Here is a 14,924-nt window from a genome sequence, read left to right on the forward strand (position 1 = left end):
TCTCTCAAATGTTGTGCACAAATGTGTTTACTTCCCTGTTAGTGAGCATTTCTCCTTCATCAAGATAATCCATCCACCTGACAGGTGTGGCATATCAAGAAGCTGATTAAACAGCATGATCTTTACACAGGTGCACCTTCTGCAGGGGACAATAAAAGGCCACTCTAAAATGAGCAGTTTTTTCACAACACAATGCCACAGATGTCTCAAGTTTTGAGGGTACATGCAATTAACATGCTGACTGAAAGAATGTCTACCAGAGTTTTAAATTCTCTACCTTAAGCCACCTCCAACATTGTTTTTGAGAATTTGGCATTATGTCCAACTGGACTAAAACCCGCAGACCATGTGTAACCACGCCAGCCCAGGACCACCACACCCAGCTTCTTCGGACAGCTGGTAAAACTGAGGAGTATTTCTGTCTGTAATAAAGCCATTTTGTGGGGATAAACTCATTCTGATTGGCTGGGCCTGGCTCCCAAGTGGGGTGGCCTATGTCCTCCCAGCCCCCCCCCCCCCCAGAGCTGCGCCCCTGCCCAGTCATGTGAAACCCATAGATTCGGGCCAAATGAATTTATTTCAATTGACTGATTTCCTTATATATGAACTGTAAATCAGTAAAAATTTTGAAATTGTTGCACGTTGCATTTATATTTTTTGTTCAGTATAAATACATTACAAATTTGTTCCGTGTAAGATCCTGGAGTGCATCTTTAATGCATGGGCTATATGGCTGTTGTTATTGTGGTTGGGCATAGGCTACAGACATGTCTCTATGCCTAATTAAATAATGTATTGTTATGACTTCTGCAATTGCTATAATTCCATTGATATTCTTTATACAATCCTTAAAGGAGACACACCATTGATATCCTGTATTCTGCAGTTGGGTCAAGTTTTAATCAAGTCAATATTTATTCCTGTTTATTCGGTAAGGCCTTTCTTACAGTCTCGAGAGAAGCTTGTGAAATTACATGCAGTTTGCTATTATTTTATTCAATGCTGGTGGATAATATTAGGAGGCTGCAGTTGGGCAAGTGATTTCATTATTTAGTTTACTCCTAAAATCTTTCTCTCTTTCTTTCAGTCTCGAGAGAAGCTTGTCGGGTACATGTGTGTGTGTGAGTGTGTGTGTGTGTGTGTGTGAGTGTGTGTGTGTGAGAGTGTGTGTGAGTGTGTGAGTGTGAGTGTGAGTGTGTGAGTGTGTGTGTGTGAGTGTGTGTGTGTGTGAGTGAGTGTGTGAGTGTGTGTGTGTGTGTCGAGGGAGTGGGCTGCTGCTGGACAGTCAGTCTATACTTCAAGGCAACAGATGAATAGTCTGCCTGTCGCTATTGATCTGCAGTCTGCAGTTACACCATATGGCCAGGAGGGGGAGACCTCAATCTGTCACCTTCACATAGAGGTACGCACACACACATAAACATCCACATACACTAGCGCTCTCACATGCACGTACGCGCACACACACAAACACACACACACACACACACACACACACACACACACACACACACACACACACACACACACACACACACACACACACACACACACACAGGAAAGGCTGCAGCGTTTGTTTGTAGATTTCACCCTCATTGTCTTTCTAACCAGCGACCATCAGTTTTCAACCAGGTCAGGTAGTAGCTGATGGGCACTCTCTAGGTTATCAGTGACAATCATCGATCAATTAAACACCAACGGAGAAACAACACGATTTCCACTGCGGCTGTTGAAGATTGGTCCTGGAGCGGAGTGTGTGTGTGCTATGTATCCCGATGCTCAGCCAGAACCAGAGAGGTTGTTTTATTGTGTCGAGGGTAGAAGTGACAGGTTCCTCACTGCAGAGAGAACAGAGGAGCAGTCCTCTGGGATGAACTGGCTGAATGATAGCCTTTAGAAGGCTGAATGATAGCCTTTAGAAGGCTGAATGATAGCCTTTAGAAGGTTGGACTGGCTGAATGATAGCCTTGAGAAGGTTGGACTGGCTGAATGATAGCCTTTAGAAGGCTGAATGATAGCCTTTAGAAGTTTGAATGATAGCCTTTAGAAGGTTGAATGATAGCCTTTAGAAGGTTGGACTGGCTGAATGATAGCCTTTAGAAGGTTGAATGATAGCCTTTAGAAGGTTGGACTGGCTGAATGATAGCCTTTAGAAGGCTGAATGATAGCCTTTAGAAGGTTGGACTGGCTGAATGATAGCCTTTAGAAGGCTGAATGATAGCCTTTAGAAGGTTGAATGATAGCCTTTAGAAGGTTGAATGATAGCCTTTAGAAGGTTGGACTGGCTGAATGATAGCCTTTAGAAGGTTGGACTGGCTGAATGATAGCCTTTAGAAGGTTGAATGATAGCCTTTAGAAGGTTGGACTGGCTGAATGATAGCCTTTAGAAGGCTGAACACACACACACACACACACACACACACACACACACACACACACACACACACACACACACACACACACACACACACACACACACACACACACACACACACACACACACACACACACACACACACACAGCACACACACACACACACACACACACACACACACACACACACACACTGAACTGGTAATGGTAAATTCATACAACGTGTCTTTCTGTAGATCAGGATGGTAAAGTCATACAACATCAATCTAGCTATTTTACATAGCAGCTAGCCTGTCATCTGATACAACTCCAAAAACTATCAATATCATTCAGAGCTTTAAGTAAATGCAGGATATATCCTTTCATAATGGGCTTATAATCATCAACACCAGATAGTATTGAAATGAATAATACTATAGGCCTAACACCTCTCAAACAAGGATTGATCAGCATTTTCACAGGATATTTGGTTAATAATTAATAACATAATATGATAATATACTTAACTGCAATACTAAACTATATAAAACTATATAATAATACTAAATAATATAATATAATATTTGGCAGGTGCTTATATTTGTCCTATTTTATGATACTATTGTTAACTGCAATACTATATAGGCCTAACACCACTCAAACAAGGATTTGTCAGCATTTTCTAGAAAACCCAGCAGAATAATGCTTGACTTGCATTTCACATACTAGACTACATGATGACATCACCCAACCGGAATCTCCAGAACTCATACCATGTGAAAGACTGGATGAAGATCTGAGTCATACCTGCCAAACATCGGGACTACCAGCTATCATCTCTTGTAGAGATGTGACCACTAAACACTGTATGGTACTCAGCGTTATGTCCCAAATGGCACCCTATTCTCTTTTTGTTGCTCTTTTGCACCTCAGTATCTCTACTTGCACATCATCATCTGCACATCTTTCACTCCAGTGTTTAATTGCTAAATTGTAATTATTTACCACTGTGGCCTATTTATTGCCTAACCTCCCTAATCTTACCTCATTTGCACACACTGTATATAGATGTTTTTCTATTGTACTATTGACTGTACATGTATTTATCCCATGTGTAACTCTGTGTTGTTGTTTGTGTCGCACTGCTTTGCTTTATCTTGGCCAGGTTGCAGTTGTAAATGAGAACTTGTTCTCAACTGGCCTAGCTGGTTAAATAAAGTGCACTACTATTGACCAGAGACCTATGGCACCCTATTCCCTGTATAGTGCACTACGTTTGACCAGAGTCCTATGGCACCCTATTCCCTGTATAGTGCACTACTTTTGACCAGAGTCCTATGGCACCCTATTCCCTGTATAGTGCACTACTTTTGACCAGAGCCCTATGGCACCCTATTCCCTGTATAGTGCACTACTTTTGACCAGAGTCCTATGGCACCCTATTCCCTGTATAGTGCACTACTTTTGACCAGAGCCCTATGGCACCCTATTCCCTGTATAGTGCACTACTTTTGACCAGAGTCCTATGGCACCCTATTCCCTGTATAGTGCACTACTTTTGACCAGAGCTCTATGGAACCCTATTCCCTGTATAGTGCACTACTTTTGACCAGAGTCATATGGTTGCCATTAGGGATGTGGCCAGCTTCTCACTTTACCTGAGAGAGACTAGTGCTCCAGGGAACAGTACACACCCTCCTTTCAGGGATTATGGATTAGAACAATACTATTGAGGATTTATTTTGAGATTTTTTTACTCTCTTTTGAAAGATTGAGTGGATCCATATTCCCTTGGAAGTAGTCAGTGGCTGTAGACTCCTGCCTGTCCGCCGGGTCAAGGCGTACGGAATGAAAAGGAGTTGATGGAATGTTTATGTCTAACTCTTTGAAGGGTTTCTGTGTTTTCTCTCCCCCCTCCTCCTTCTCCTCATCCTCCTCCTCTTCCTCCTCCTCCTCCCCTCTCCTTCCTCCTTCTCCTCCTCCTCCCCTCTCCCTCCTTCTCCCCTCTCCCTCCTCCTTCTCCTCCTCCTCCTCTTCCTCCTCCTCCCCTCTCCCCCTCCTCCTTCTCCTCCTCCTCCTCCTCTTCCTCCTCCTCCCCTCCTCTTCCTCCTCTCTCCCCCTCCTCCTTCTCCTCCTCCTCCTCTCCCTCCTCCTTCTCCTCCTTCTCCCCTCTCCCCTCCTCCTCCTCCTCTTCCTCCCCTCACCCCCTCCTCCTCCTCTCTCTCCTCCCTCCTCTTCCCCCCTCTCCCCCTCCTCCTCCTCTCCCTCCTCCTTCTCTTCCTCCTCCTCCCCTCTCCCTCCTTCTCCTCTTCCTCCTCCTCCCCTCCTCCTCCTCCTCCTCCTCCCCCAACCCTTTCCCCTCCTCCCCCTCTTCCTACCCTCCTCCTCCTCTTCCTCCCCCCTCCTCCTTCTCCTCCTCCTCCTCTTCCTCCTCCTCCCCTCTCCCCCCTCCTCCTTCTCCTCCTCCTCCCCTCTCCCTCCTCCTCCCCTCTTCCTCCTCCCTCTCCTCCTCCCCCTCCCTCCTCCTCCTTCTCCTCCTCTTCCTCCTCCTCCCCTCCTCCTCCTCCTCCTCCCCCAACCCTCTCCCCTCCTCCTCCTCAGACTTATTCTATTAGCTTCAAGGCTGACAGGTGCACTTCTAAATAAATCACATGGTCTTGGATTTGATCAATTCATCTGGACAGATAAAATTGATTGATTAAAACAGTAAAAAAAATCTACCATCTGAATTCCTCCGCCTAGCTGCCTCTCAGAGAAATGAGATGACTGATGCAGAGAAAGAGTCCCCTAGCTGGATCTGAGGTTTAGGATGAGGGAACAACACTCTCTGTGGTAAAAAGAAACTACTAAATGAGTCATACTTTGATAGCTGTATTTGATATTCAGTCTTCAAGACATCAATAACACAAACACTATCAGACAAACAACAGCTACGGAGTTTGTTTGGATCTGACATCTTATTAAAAGCAAAAAAACACAGAGTGTAGCGATGGGGTTTTCAATTTCAATCTACTTGTTTTATTGCCTGATCCCAGATCTGTTTGTGCTGTCTTGCCAACTCCTTTGGTCATTGTGCATGAAAAACTAGGTATGCCCAATGACCACAGGAGTTGGCTATACAGCAAAACAGATCTGGGACCAGACTACTTGTTTAACTGACTTTAATACAAGGATAACAGGCACCGCCCATTGGGAATGTTGTAATGCAGTGGCCTTTAAACCCAACAGTTACAACCTGGTGTGCTCTTGGGCCTGTTAGACGATAGATTATGTCAGACTGCGTTAAGACATGGAGGAATAATTCCATTGTTCTGAATCTGATACACCCCCTTTGGCATTTTTTCCTATTTTATTGTTTTACAACTTGGAATTAAAATGGATTTTTTTGGGGAATTCTATTATTTGATTTAACCCCCCCCCCCCCCAAAGTCAATACTTTGTAGAGCAACCTTTGCAGCAATTACAGCTGCAAGTCTCTTGGGGTATGTCTCTATAAGCTTGCCAAATCTAGCCACTGGAAGTTTTGCCCATTCTTCAAGCCAAAACTGCTCCAACTCCTTCAAGTTGGATGGGTTCCGCTGGTGTACAGTAATCTTTAAGTCATACCACAGATTCTCAATTGGATTGAGGTCTGGGCTTTGACTAGGCCATTCCAAGGCATTTAAATGTATCCCCTTAAACCACTCGAGTGTTGCTTTAGCAGTATGCTTAGAGTCATTGTCCTGCTGGAAGGTGAACCTCCGTCCCAGTCTCAAATCTCTGGAAAACTGAAACAGGTTTCCCACAAGAACTTCCCTGTATTTAGCACCATCCATCATTCCTTCAATTCTGACCAGTTTCCCAGTCCCTGCCAATGAAAAACATCCCACAGCATGATGCTGCCACCACCATACTTCACTGTGGGGATGGTGTTCTCGGGGTAATGAGGGATGTTGGGTTTGTGCCAGACATAGCGTTTTCCTTATTTGCCAAAAGCTACATTTCTGTCTTATCTGACCAGTGTACCCTCTTCCATATGTTTGGGTAGTCTCCCACATGCTTTGGGTAGTCTGGTAGTCTCCCACCAAACATGTCTGCTTATTTTTTTCTTTAAACAATGGCTTTTTCTGGCCACTCTTCCGTAAAGCCCAGCTCTGTGGAATGTACGGCATAAAGTGGTCCTATGGACAGATACTCCAATCTCCGCTGTGGATCTTTTCAGCTCCTTCAGTGTTATCTTTGGTCTCTTTGTTGCCTCTCTGATTAATGCCCTCCTTGCCTGGTCCATGAGTTTTGGTGGGCAGGCCACCTCTTGGCAGGTTTGTTGTGGTGTCATATTCTTTCTATTTTTAAATAATGGATTTAATGGTGCTCTGTGGGATGTTCAAAGTTTCTGATAATTTTTTATAACCCAACCCTGATCTGTACTTCTCCACAACTTTGTCCCTGACCTGTTTGGAGAGCTCCTTGGTCTTCATGGTGCTGCTTGCTTGGTGGTGCCCCTTGCTTAGTGGTGTTTCAGACTCTGGGGCCTTTCAGAACAGGTGTGTGTACAGTGTATATTCTGAGATCATGTGACAGATCATGTGACACTTAGATTGCAAACAGGTGGACTTTATTTAACTAATTATGTGACTACTGAAGGTAATTGGTTGCACCAGATCTTATTTAGGGGCTTCATAGCAAAGGGGGTGAATACATATACACGCATCACTTTTCCGTTTTTTATTTTTTAGAATTGTTTTGAAACAAGTCATTTTTTCCATTTCACTTCACCAATTTGGACTATTTTGTGTACGTCCATTACATGGAATCCAAATAAAAATCAATTTCAATTGCAGGTTGTAATGCAACAAAATAGGAAAAACACCAAGGGGGATGAATACTTTTGCAAGGAACTGTAGGCATGTGGGAATAATTCTATTGTTGGGAATCTGATACACAGCTCATTATTCTGTCTGGTCTGTCTCCATGGATGTGTTGCAAATGGCACGCTATATAGTGCACTACATTTGAGCCTATTCTCTATGGGCTCTGGTCAAAATTAGTGCACTATAAAGGGACTAGGTTGCCATTTGGGACACATCCCTAATGACTCCCTCAGCATTAAATACGAACTGTTGTGTACTTGTAGAGAATATATGAAAACAAAAAGTGTCATATTTAACTGAGGTTGGCTGGCTCTCTTGCTGATCTGAGAGGAGGGGGTTGAGGTGATGGGAAGGGTTCCTATGAAAGGTATTAGTCTAATCTATGAATGGATAATAAACACTTGATCACAATCATTTTAAAAAAGCAGTTAATTGACCTTCATGTGTCTCCTTCTCCTCCTGAAGCGCAGCAGTTCCTTGTGTTGCCGAGCGATGAAGTTCACAGCGGCGTACTCAAGCAGGGCCGAGAAGACAAACAGGAGGCACACAGCCATCCAGATGTCAATGGCTTTCACATACGACACCTGTAATTGGGCAGAAGGACACGGTGGTAAGCAGGAGGAGGACAACAACAACTACAACACCAACTGACCTTGGAGTCGAAGATAATGTACAGTACCATGTCTATTCGGGAAAGTATTCAGACCCCTTGAATTTTTCCACATTTTGTTACATTACAGTACAACCTTATTCTAAAACGGATTAAATTGTTTTCCCCTCATCAATCTACACACAATACTCCATAATGACAAAGCAAAAACAGGTTTGTAGAAATTTTTGCAAAACTGAAATATCACATTTACATAAGTATTCCGGCCCTTTACTTAATACTTTGTTGAAGCACCATTGGCAGCAATTACAGCCTTGAGTCTTCTTGGGTACTGTATGATGCTACAAGCTTGGTACACCTAATTTGGGGAGTTTCTCCCATTCTTCTCTGCAGATCTTCTCAAGCTCTGTCAAGTTGGATGGGGAGTGTTGCTGCACAGCTATTTTCAGGTCTCTCCAGAAATGTTCAATCGGGTTCAAGTCCGGGTTCTGGCTGGGCCACTCAAGGACATTCAGATACTTGTCCCGAAGCCCCTCCTGCGTTGTCTTGGCTGTGTACTTAGGGTCATTGTCCTGTTGGAAGGTGAACCTTCTCCCCATTCTGAGGTCCTGAGTGCTCTAGACCAGGTTTTTATCAAGAATCTCTCTGTACTTTTCTCCGTTCATCTTTCCCTCGATCCTGACTAGTCACCCAGTCCCTGATGCTGAAAAACATCCCCACAGCATGATGCTGCCACCACTGTGCTTCACCGTAGGGATGGTGCCAGGTTTCCTCCAGAAGTGAAACTTGGCATTCAGGCCAAACAGTTCAATCTTAGTTTCATCAGACCAGAGAATCTTGTTTCTCATTGTTTGAAAGTCCTTTAGGTGCCCTTTGGCAAACTCCCAGCGGGCTGCCATGTGTCTTTTACTGATGAGTGGCTTCCACCATAAAGGCCTGATTGGTGGAGTGATGCAGAGATGGTTGTCCTTCTGGAAGGTCCTCCTATCTCCACAGAGGAACTCTGGAGCTCAGTCAGAGTGACCATAGGGTTCTTGGTCACCGCCCTGACTAAGGCCCTTCTCCCCCGATTGCTTAGTTTGGAAGAGTCTTGAGGGTTCCAAACGTCTTCCATTTAAGAATTATGGAGGCCACTGTGTTCTTGGGGACCTTAAATGCTGCAGAAACATTTTGGTACCCTTCCCCAGATCTGTGCCTCAACACAATCCTGTCTCAGAGCTCTCCGGACAATTCCTTCGACCTCATGGCTTGGTTTTTGCTCCGACATGCACTGTCAACTGTGGGACCTTATATAGACAGGTATGTGCCTTTCCAAATCATATCCAATCAATTGATTTTACCACAAGTGGACTCCAATCAAGTTGTAGAAACATCTCAAGAATGATCAATGGAAACAGGATGCACTTGAGCTCAATTTCGAGTCTCATGGCAAAGGGTCTGAATTCTTACGTAAATAAGGAATTTCTGTTTTTCATTTTTAATACATTAGCAAAAATGTCTAAAAACCGTAGTTCCTTTTTTATGTCTCTGTTTTAGTTTGGTCAGAGCGTGAGTTGGGGTGGGCATTCTATGTTGCGTATTCTAGGTTTTGTATTTCTGTGTTTGGCCTGGTATGGTTCCCAATCAGAGGCAGCTGTCGATCGTTGTCTCTGATTGAGAACCATACTTAGGCAGCCTGTTTTCCCACTATGGGTTGTGGGTAGTTGTTTTCTGCGTCTGTGTTTTACCATACAGAACTGTTTCGGTTTTCATTTATTTCTATTGTTCTTTTGTATTCTGTGTTCAGTTTAATAAATGTATTATGGACACTTACCACGCTGCGCATTGGTCCGATATTTCATACTCCTCGTCAGAGGAAGAAGAAAATCGTTACAATTATGGGGTATGGTGTGTTGACTGATGAGGACTAGAATAAGGCTGTAAGGTAACACAATGTGGACAAAGTGGTTTGAATACTTTCTGAAGACACTGTATCTGTCTCTAATAATCCTACGATCCTTGATTCATTAATTTGATGTCTGCTACAAAGACAACATTTAACTTCAAACTCTAAGAACTGTCCAGTACACAGTAGTCTGTCTGTAGGGTCAAGTGGATTGGCAGGACTCTGCTCTGCCTGGGCAGTCAGATAGAGAGATGTATGGAAACCACATCTTTGACCTGGAAATAGGGCTAAAGCTAGACTGGGTTGGCTTGTCAGTTCAGCTGAAGCTCACTGTATTTGACAAGTAAATGACCAAGCTGCCCTGGAATGCAGTTTAGGTGGCATTACAGAATGCATGGTTCACAAGACATTGTTCAAATGATGAAAGTCAGCTGCCCGAGACAGACAGAGGCAGACTGTTTTACTATTTCCTGGTGTCGTTGGATTGTGGGATTTCTAGTCTTCCACACTAGATCAGATATTTTGATGTGTTTTTTTTGTTTGTTTTACAGTACTTGATCAATTAAAATGTTTCATTCCTCATCTCTTCGTATTGAAAGTAGAGCACGACAACAGGGGGATAGAAGATAATGACAGCAAAAATAAACTTTTCCGTGGTGGCGAGATTTGTTGAGTAAAAACAGAGTAAAGGGTGACTGAATGTTGTTGTCATTCAAAATGGCCCTCTCTCCTCTCCTTCCCTCCCTGTCACCAATGCACCGAGTCAGTGAGGCGTGGAAGAGGGCGAGCAATCTGTGCTGTGTGCACCTACGCTCAGCCGTGTTGTGTGATCATTATTGTGACAGCTGAACTGCATACAAATCACGGTTCACTTGTTCAATTTTCCAGAGGACATGAATCACCTAATGTCAACAAACAAAATGGGAGGATACTTTTCCAGGACATAATTATAAAATCATAGTCCATCATGCAAAGTCCCTCTTCCTTTTTAATCTGAAAATCCCTTTTTTCTCATGTTGACTTAGTTTGACCATCTAGGACAATAGACAGAGTGTGGCTTGTAGTTCATCTAGGACAATAGACAGTGTGTGGTTTGTAGTTCATCTAGGACAATAGACAGAGTGTGGCTTGTAGTTCATCTAGGACAATAGACAGTGTGTGGTTTGTAGTTCATCTAGGACAATAGACAGAGTGTGGCTTGTAGTTCATCTAGGACAATAGACAGTGTGTGGTTTGTAGTTCATCTAGGACAATAGACAGTGTGTGGTTTGTAGTTCATCTAGGACAATAGACAGAGTGTGGCTTGTAGTTCATCTAGGACAATAGACAGTGTGTGGTTTGTAGTTCATCTAGGACAATAGACAGAGTGTGGCTTGTAGTTCATCTAGGACAATAGACAGTGTGTGGCTTGTAGTTCATCTAGGACAATAGACAGAGTGTGGTTTGTAATTCATCTAGGACAATAGACAGAGTGTGGTTTGTAGTTCATCTAGGACAATAGACAGAGTGTGGTTTGTAGTTCATCTAGGACAATAGACAGAGTGTGGCTTGTAGTTCATCTAGGACAATAGACAGAGTGTGGCTTGTAGTTCATCTAGGACAATCCTCACCTTGGGGAGGGAGACTCGGGAGCCGGAGCTCTGGGTTAGGGAGTTTGTCTCACCTTGGGGAGGGAGGCTCGGGAGCCGGAGCTCTGGGTTAGGGAGTTTGTCTCACCTTGGGGAGGGAGGCTCGGGAGCCGGAGCTCTGGGTTAGGGAGTTTGTCTCACCTTGGGGAGGGAGGCTCGGGAGCCGGAGCTCTGGGTTAGGGAGTTTGTCTCACCTTGGGGAGGGAGGCTCGGGAGCCGGAGCTCTGGGTTAGGGAGTTTGTCTCACCTTGGGGAGGGAGGCTCGGGAGCCGGAGCTCTGGGTTAGGGAGTTTGTCTCACCTTGGGGAGGGAGGCTCGGGAGCCGGAGCTCTGGGTTAGGGAGTTTGTCTCACCTTGGGGAGGGAGGCTCGGGAGCCGGAGCTCTGGGTGGTCATAGTGAGCACGGTGGTAATGCCCAATCCCACTCTGGCAGGTGCAGCGTCCATGTTGATCCAGAAGGACACCCAGGACAAAATGACAATCAGAAGGCTGGGGATGTACATCTGAATCAGGTAATAGCCCATCTGCCTCTCCAGATGGAAACGAGCCTCGATACAAGTGAACTTTCCTGCACAGACAGAGGAGAAGGCAGGGGTTCAGTATTATAGAGGACACAGACAGAGGAGAAAGCAAAGGTTCAGTATTATAGAGGACAGAGACAGAGGAGAAGGCAGGGGTTCAGTATTATAGAGGACAGAGACAGAGGAGAAAGCAAAGGTTCAGTATTATAGAGGACAGAGACAGAGGAGAAGGCAGGGGTTCAGTATTATAGAGGACAGAGACAGAGCAGAAAGCAAAGGTTCAGTATTAAGATGTGACACAAGATTAAAGATAGTTAAATAGGCAATACAGTCTATACTATGATATATTACAATATTATTACTACAATACAGTCTATATACTATGAAATACTATGATATATTACAATATTACTACAATACAGTCTATATACTATGAAATACTATGCTATATTATATTATTACTACAATACAGTCTATATACTATGATATACTATGATATATTATAGTATTACTACAATACAGTCTATATACTATGAAATACTATGATATATTATATTATTACTACAATACAGTCTATATACTATGAAATACTATGATATATTATATTATTAGTACTACATTACAGTCTATATACTATGATATACTATGATATATTATAATATAACTACAATACTGTATATATACTATGATACACTATATTATTACTACAATACAGTATACATACTATGATTTACTATGATATATTATATTATTACTACAATACAGTATATATACTATGATATACTATGATACATTATAATATTATTATCTCATATTTTACTGTTGTTGCTGCTGTGTTACGATCTACTGTTATCATTACTGATATACTGTGACACCTCATCTAATCTTTCTGTTCTGCATGTCTCAAGAACACAAAGAAGAAAGATAACTGCAGGCAAGGCAATGGCTACTCAAGCTCCCTTTCCACATGGCTGTGGGATAGCCTCAGTGCTGAATTGCCTGCTAACTGAATTATCTTCCTATTTCCCTGCAGTGTTGGAAGAGACGGAGGCAGAGGTCTGGAGAGAACATCAGTTTGACAGAGTGGCTGTAGGTAAAGTACCCCCTACATTCAAATGTAACACACCACTATAGCTGACAGGTGTTATGTTGTGGTTCAACCCACTGCAGCTGACAGGTGTTATGTTGGTTTAATCCCAAACAGCACCCTATTCCCTATATAGTACACTACTTTTGACCAGAGTTCATAGGCAGTAGGGTGACTAGGGTGCCATTTTGGATATAACCCAGAACAGAAGCTAAAAGAGGGCATTATAAACTCATGATAGGTATCCTCTTTCTTTTTCATGCTGACTGTGTGATGTAAGCACTAGGGGTGTCTTGTCTGTCAGAGTGGCTTTGATGCTCCAGATCGCTGACCAGCCATTTAATCAGCTTAGATCCATGGAAGACAGCTGTCTTTGTGTTGAAGACGTTCAATTCAATGTATTGTTTTGGATGTGGAGAGAGAGAGACATGGAGGGAGGCTACAGCGTCATTGAAATTGATTTACAGCAGTGATACACTTCAGGGCTTTTAAGTACACTCCATATTTTAAATTGATGGTCTCTCTATGATAGGGGAGTGTATGAGAGAGAGAGAGAGAGAGAGAGAGAGAGAGAGAGAGAGAGAGAGAGAGAGAGAGAGAGAGAGAGAGAGGGAGAGAGAGAGAGAGAGAGAAGAGAAGAGAAGAAAGAGAGTTTCATCCCAAATGGCATCATATCAATCAAATCATATCAATCAAATCATATCAAAATTATATCAAATCATGTCATACCATACCATATCATATAAAATCATATCACATCATATTAAATCATATCAAATCCATATCAAAATTATATCATATCAAATCATATCGAAATTATATAAAATCATATCATATTAAATCATATCATATCAAATAATATCAAAATTATATCATATGAAATCATATCATATAAAATCATGTCATACCATATCATATGAAATCATATGAAATCATATCATATTAAATCATATAAAATCATATCATACCATATCATATGAAATCATCTGAAATCATATCATATGAAATCATATGAAATCATATCATATTAAATCATATAAAATCATATCATACCATATCATATGAAATCATATGAAATCATATCATATGAAATCATATCATATCAAATAATATCAAAATTATATCATATCATATTATATCATATCATATTATATCATATCATATTATATCATATTATATCATATTATATCATATCATATTATATCATATCATATTATATCATATCATATCATATTATATCATATCATATTATATCATATCATATTATATCATATCATATTATATCATATTATATCATATCATATTATATCATATCATATCATATCATATTATATCATATCATATTATATCATATCATATTATATCATATTATATCATATTATATCATATTATATCATATCATATTATATCATATCATATCATATCATATTATATCATATCATATTATATCATATCATATTATATCATATCATATCATATCATATCATATTATATCATATCATATTATATCATATCATATTATATCATATTATATCATATCATATCATATCATATTATATCATATCATATTATATCATATCATATTATATCATATTATATCATATCAAATCATAGTAGAAAATAACAGTACACCTATTTTTCTTTCTATTACCTTTTGTGTTTCTCTCACTCCATGTTCTATTTTAGATTATTCTAGACTGGCCTTCAGCCTCTGTTTAGATTACATCTAGACTGGCTATCAGTCTCTGTATAGATTCCATCTAGACTGGCCTTCAGTCTCTGTTTAGATTCCATCTAGACTGGCCTTCAGCCTCTGTTTAGATTACATCTAGACTGGCCTTCAGTCTCTGTTTAGATTCCATCTAGACTGGCCTTCAGCCTCTGTTTAGATTCCATCTAGACTGGCCTTCAGTCTCTGTTTAGATTCCATCTAGACTGGCCTTCAGTCTCTGTTTAGATTCCATCTAGACTGGCCTTTAGTCTCTGTTTA

General features: G+C 41.7%; 1 protein-coding gene across 2 annotated transcripts in view; it reads right to left on the reverse strand.

Moving 5' to 3' along the window:
- Positions 1 to 14,924, reverse strand: part of LOC135526748 (glycine receptor subunit alphaZ1-like) — an 89,386-nt gene that overhangs the window by 9,684 nt on the left and 64,778 nt on the right. For both annotated transcript variants that reach the window (XM_064955374.1, XM_064955373.1), the window contains 2 exons: positions 11,680 to 11,894; positions 7,641 to 7,787 (listed from right to left, as the gene is read on the reverse strand). In XM_064955374.1, the coding sequence (XP_064811446.1) occupies positions 7,641 to 7,787; positions 11,680 to 11,894 (362 nt within the window). The remainder of the gene's footprint in view (positions 1 to 7,640; positions 7,788 to 11,679; positions 11,895 to 14,924) is intronic.

This window comes from Oncorhynchus masou, chromosome 32, assembly GCF_036934945.1.
Source record: "Oncorhynchus masou masou isolate Uvic2021 chromosome 32, UVic_Omas_1.1, whole genome shotgun sequence".
Classification (NCBI taxonomy): domain Eukaryota; kingdom Metazoa; phylum Chordata; class Actinopteri; order Salmoniformes; family Salmonidae; genus Oncorhynchus; species Oncorhynchus masou.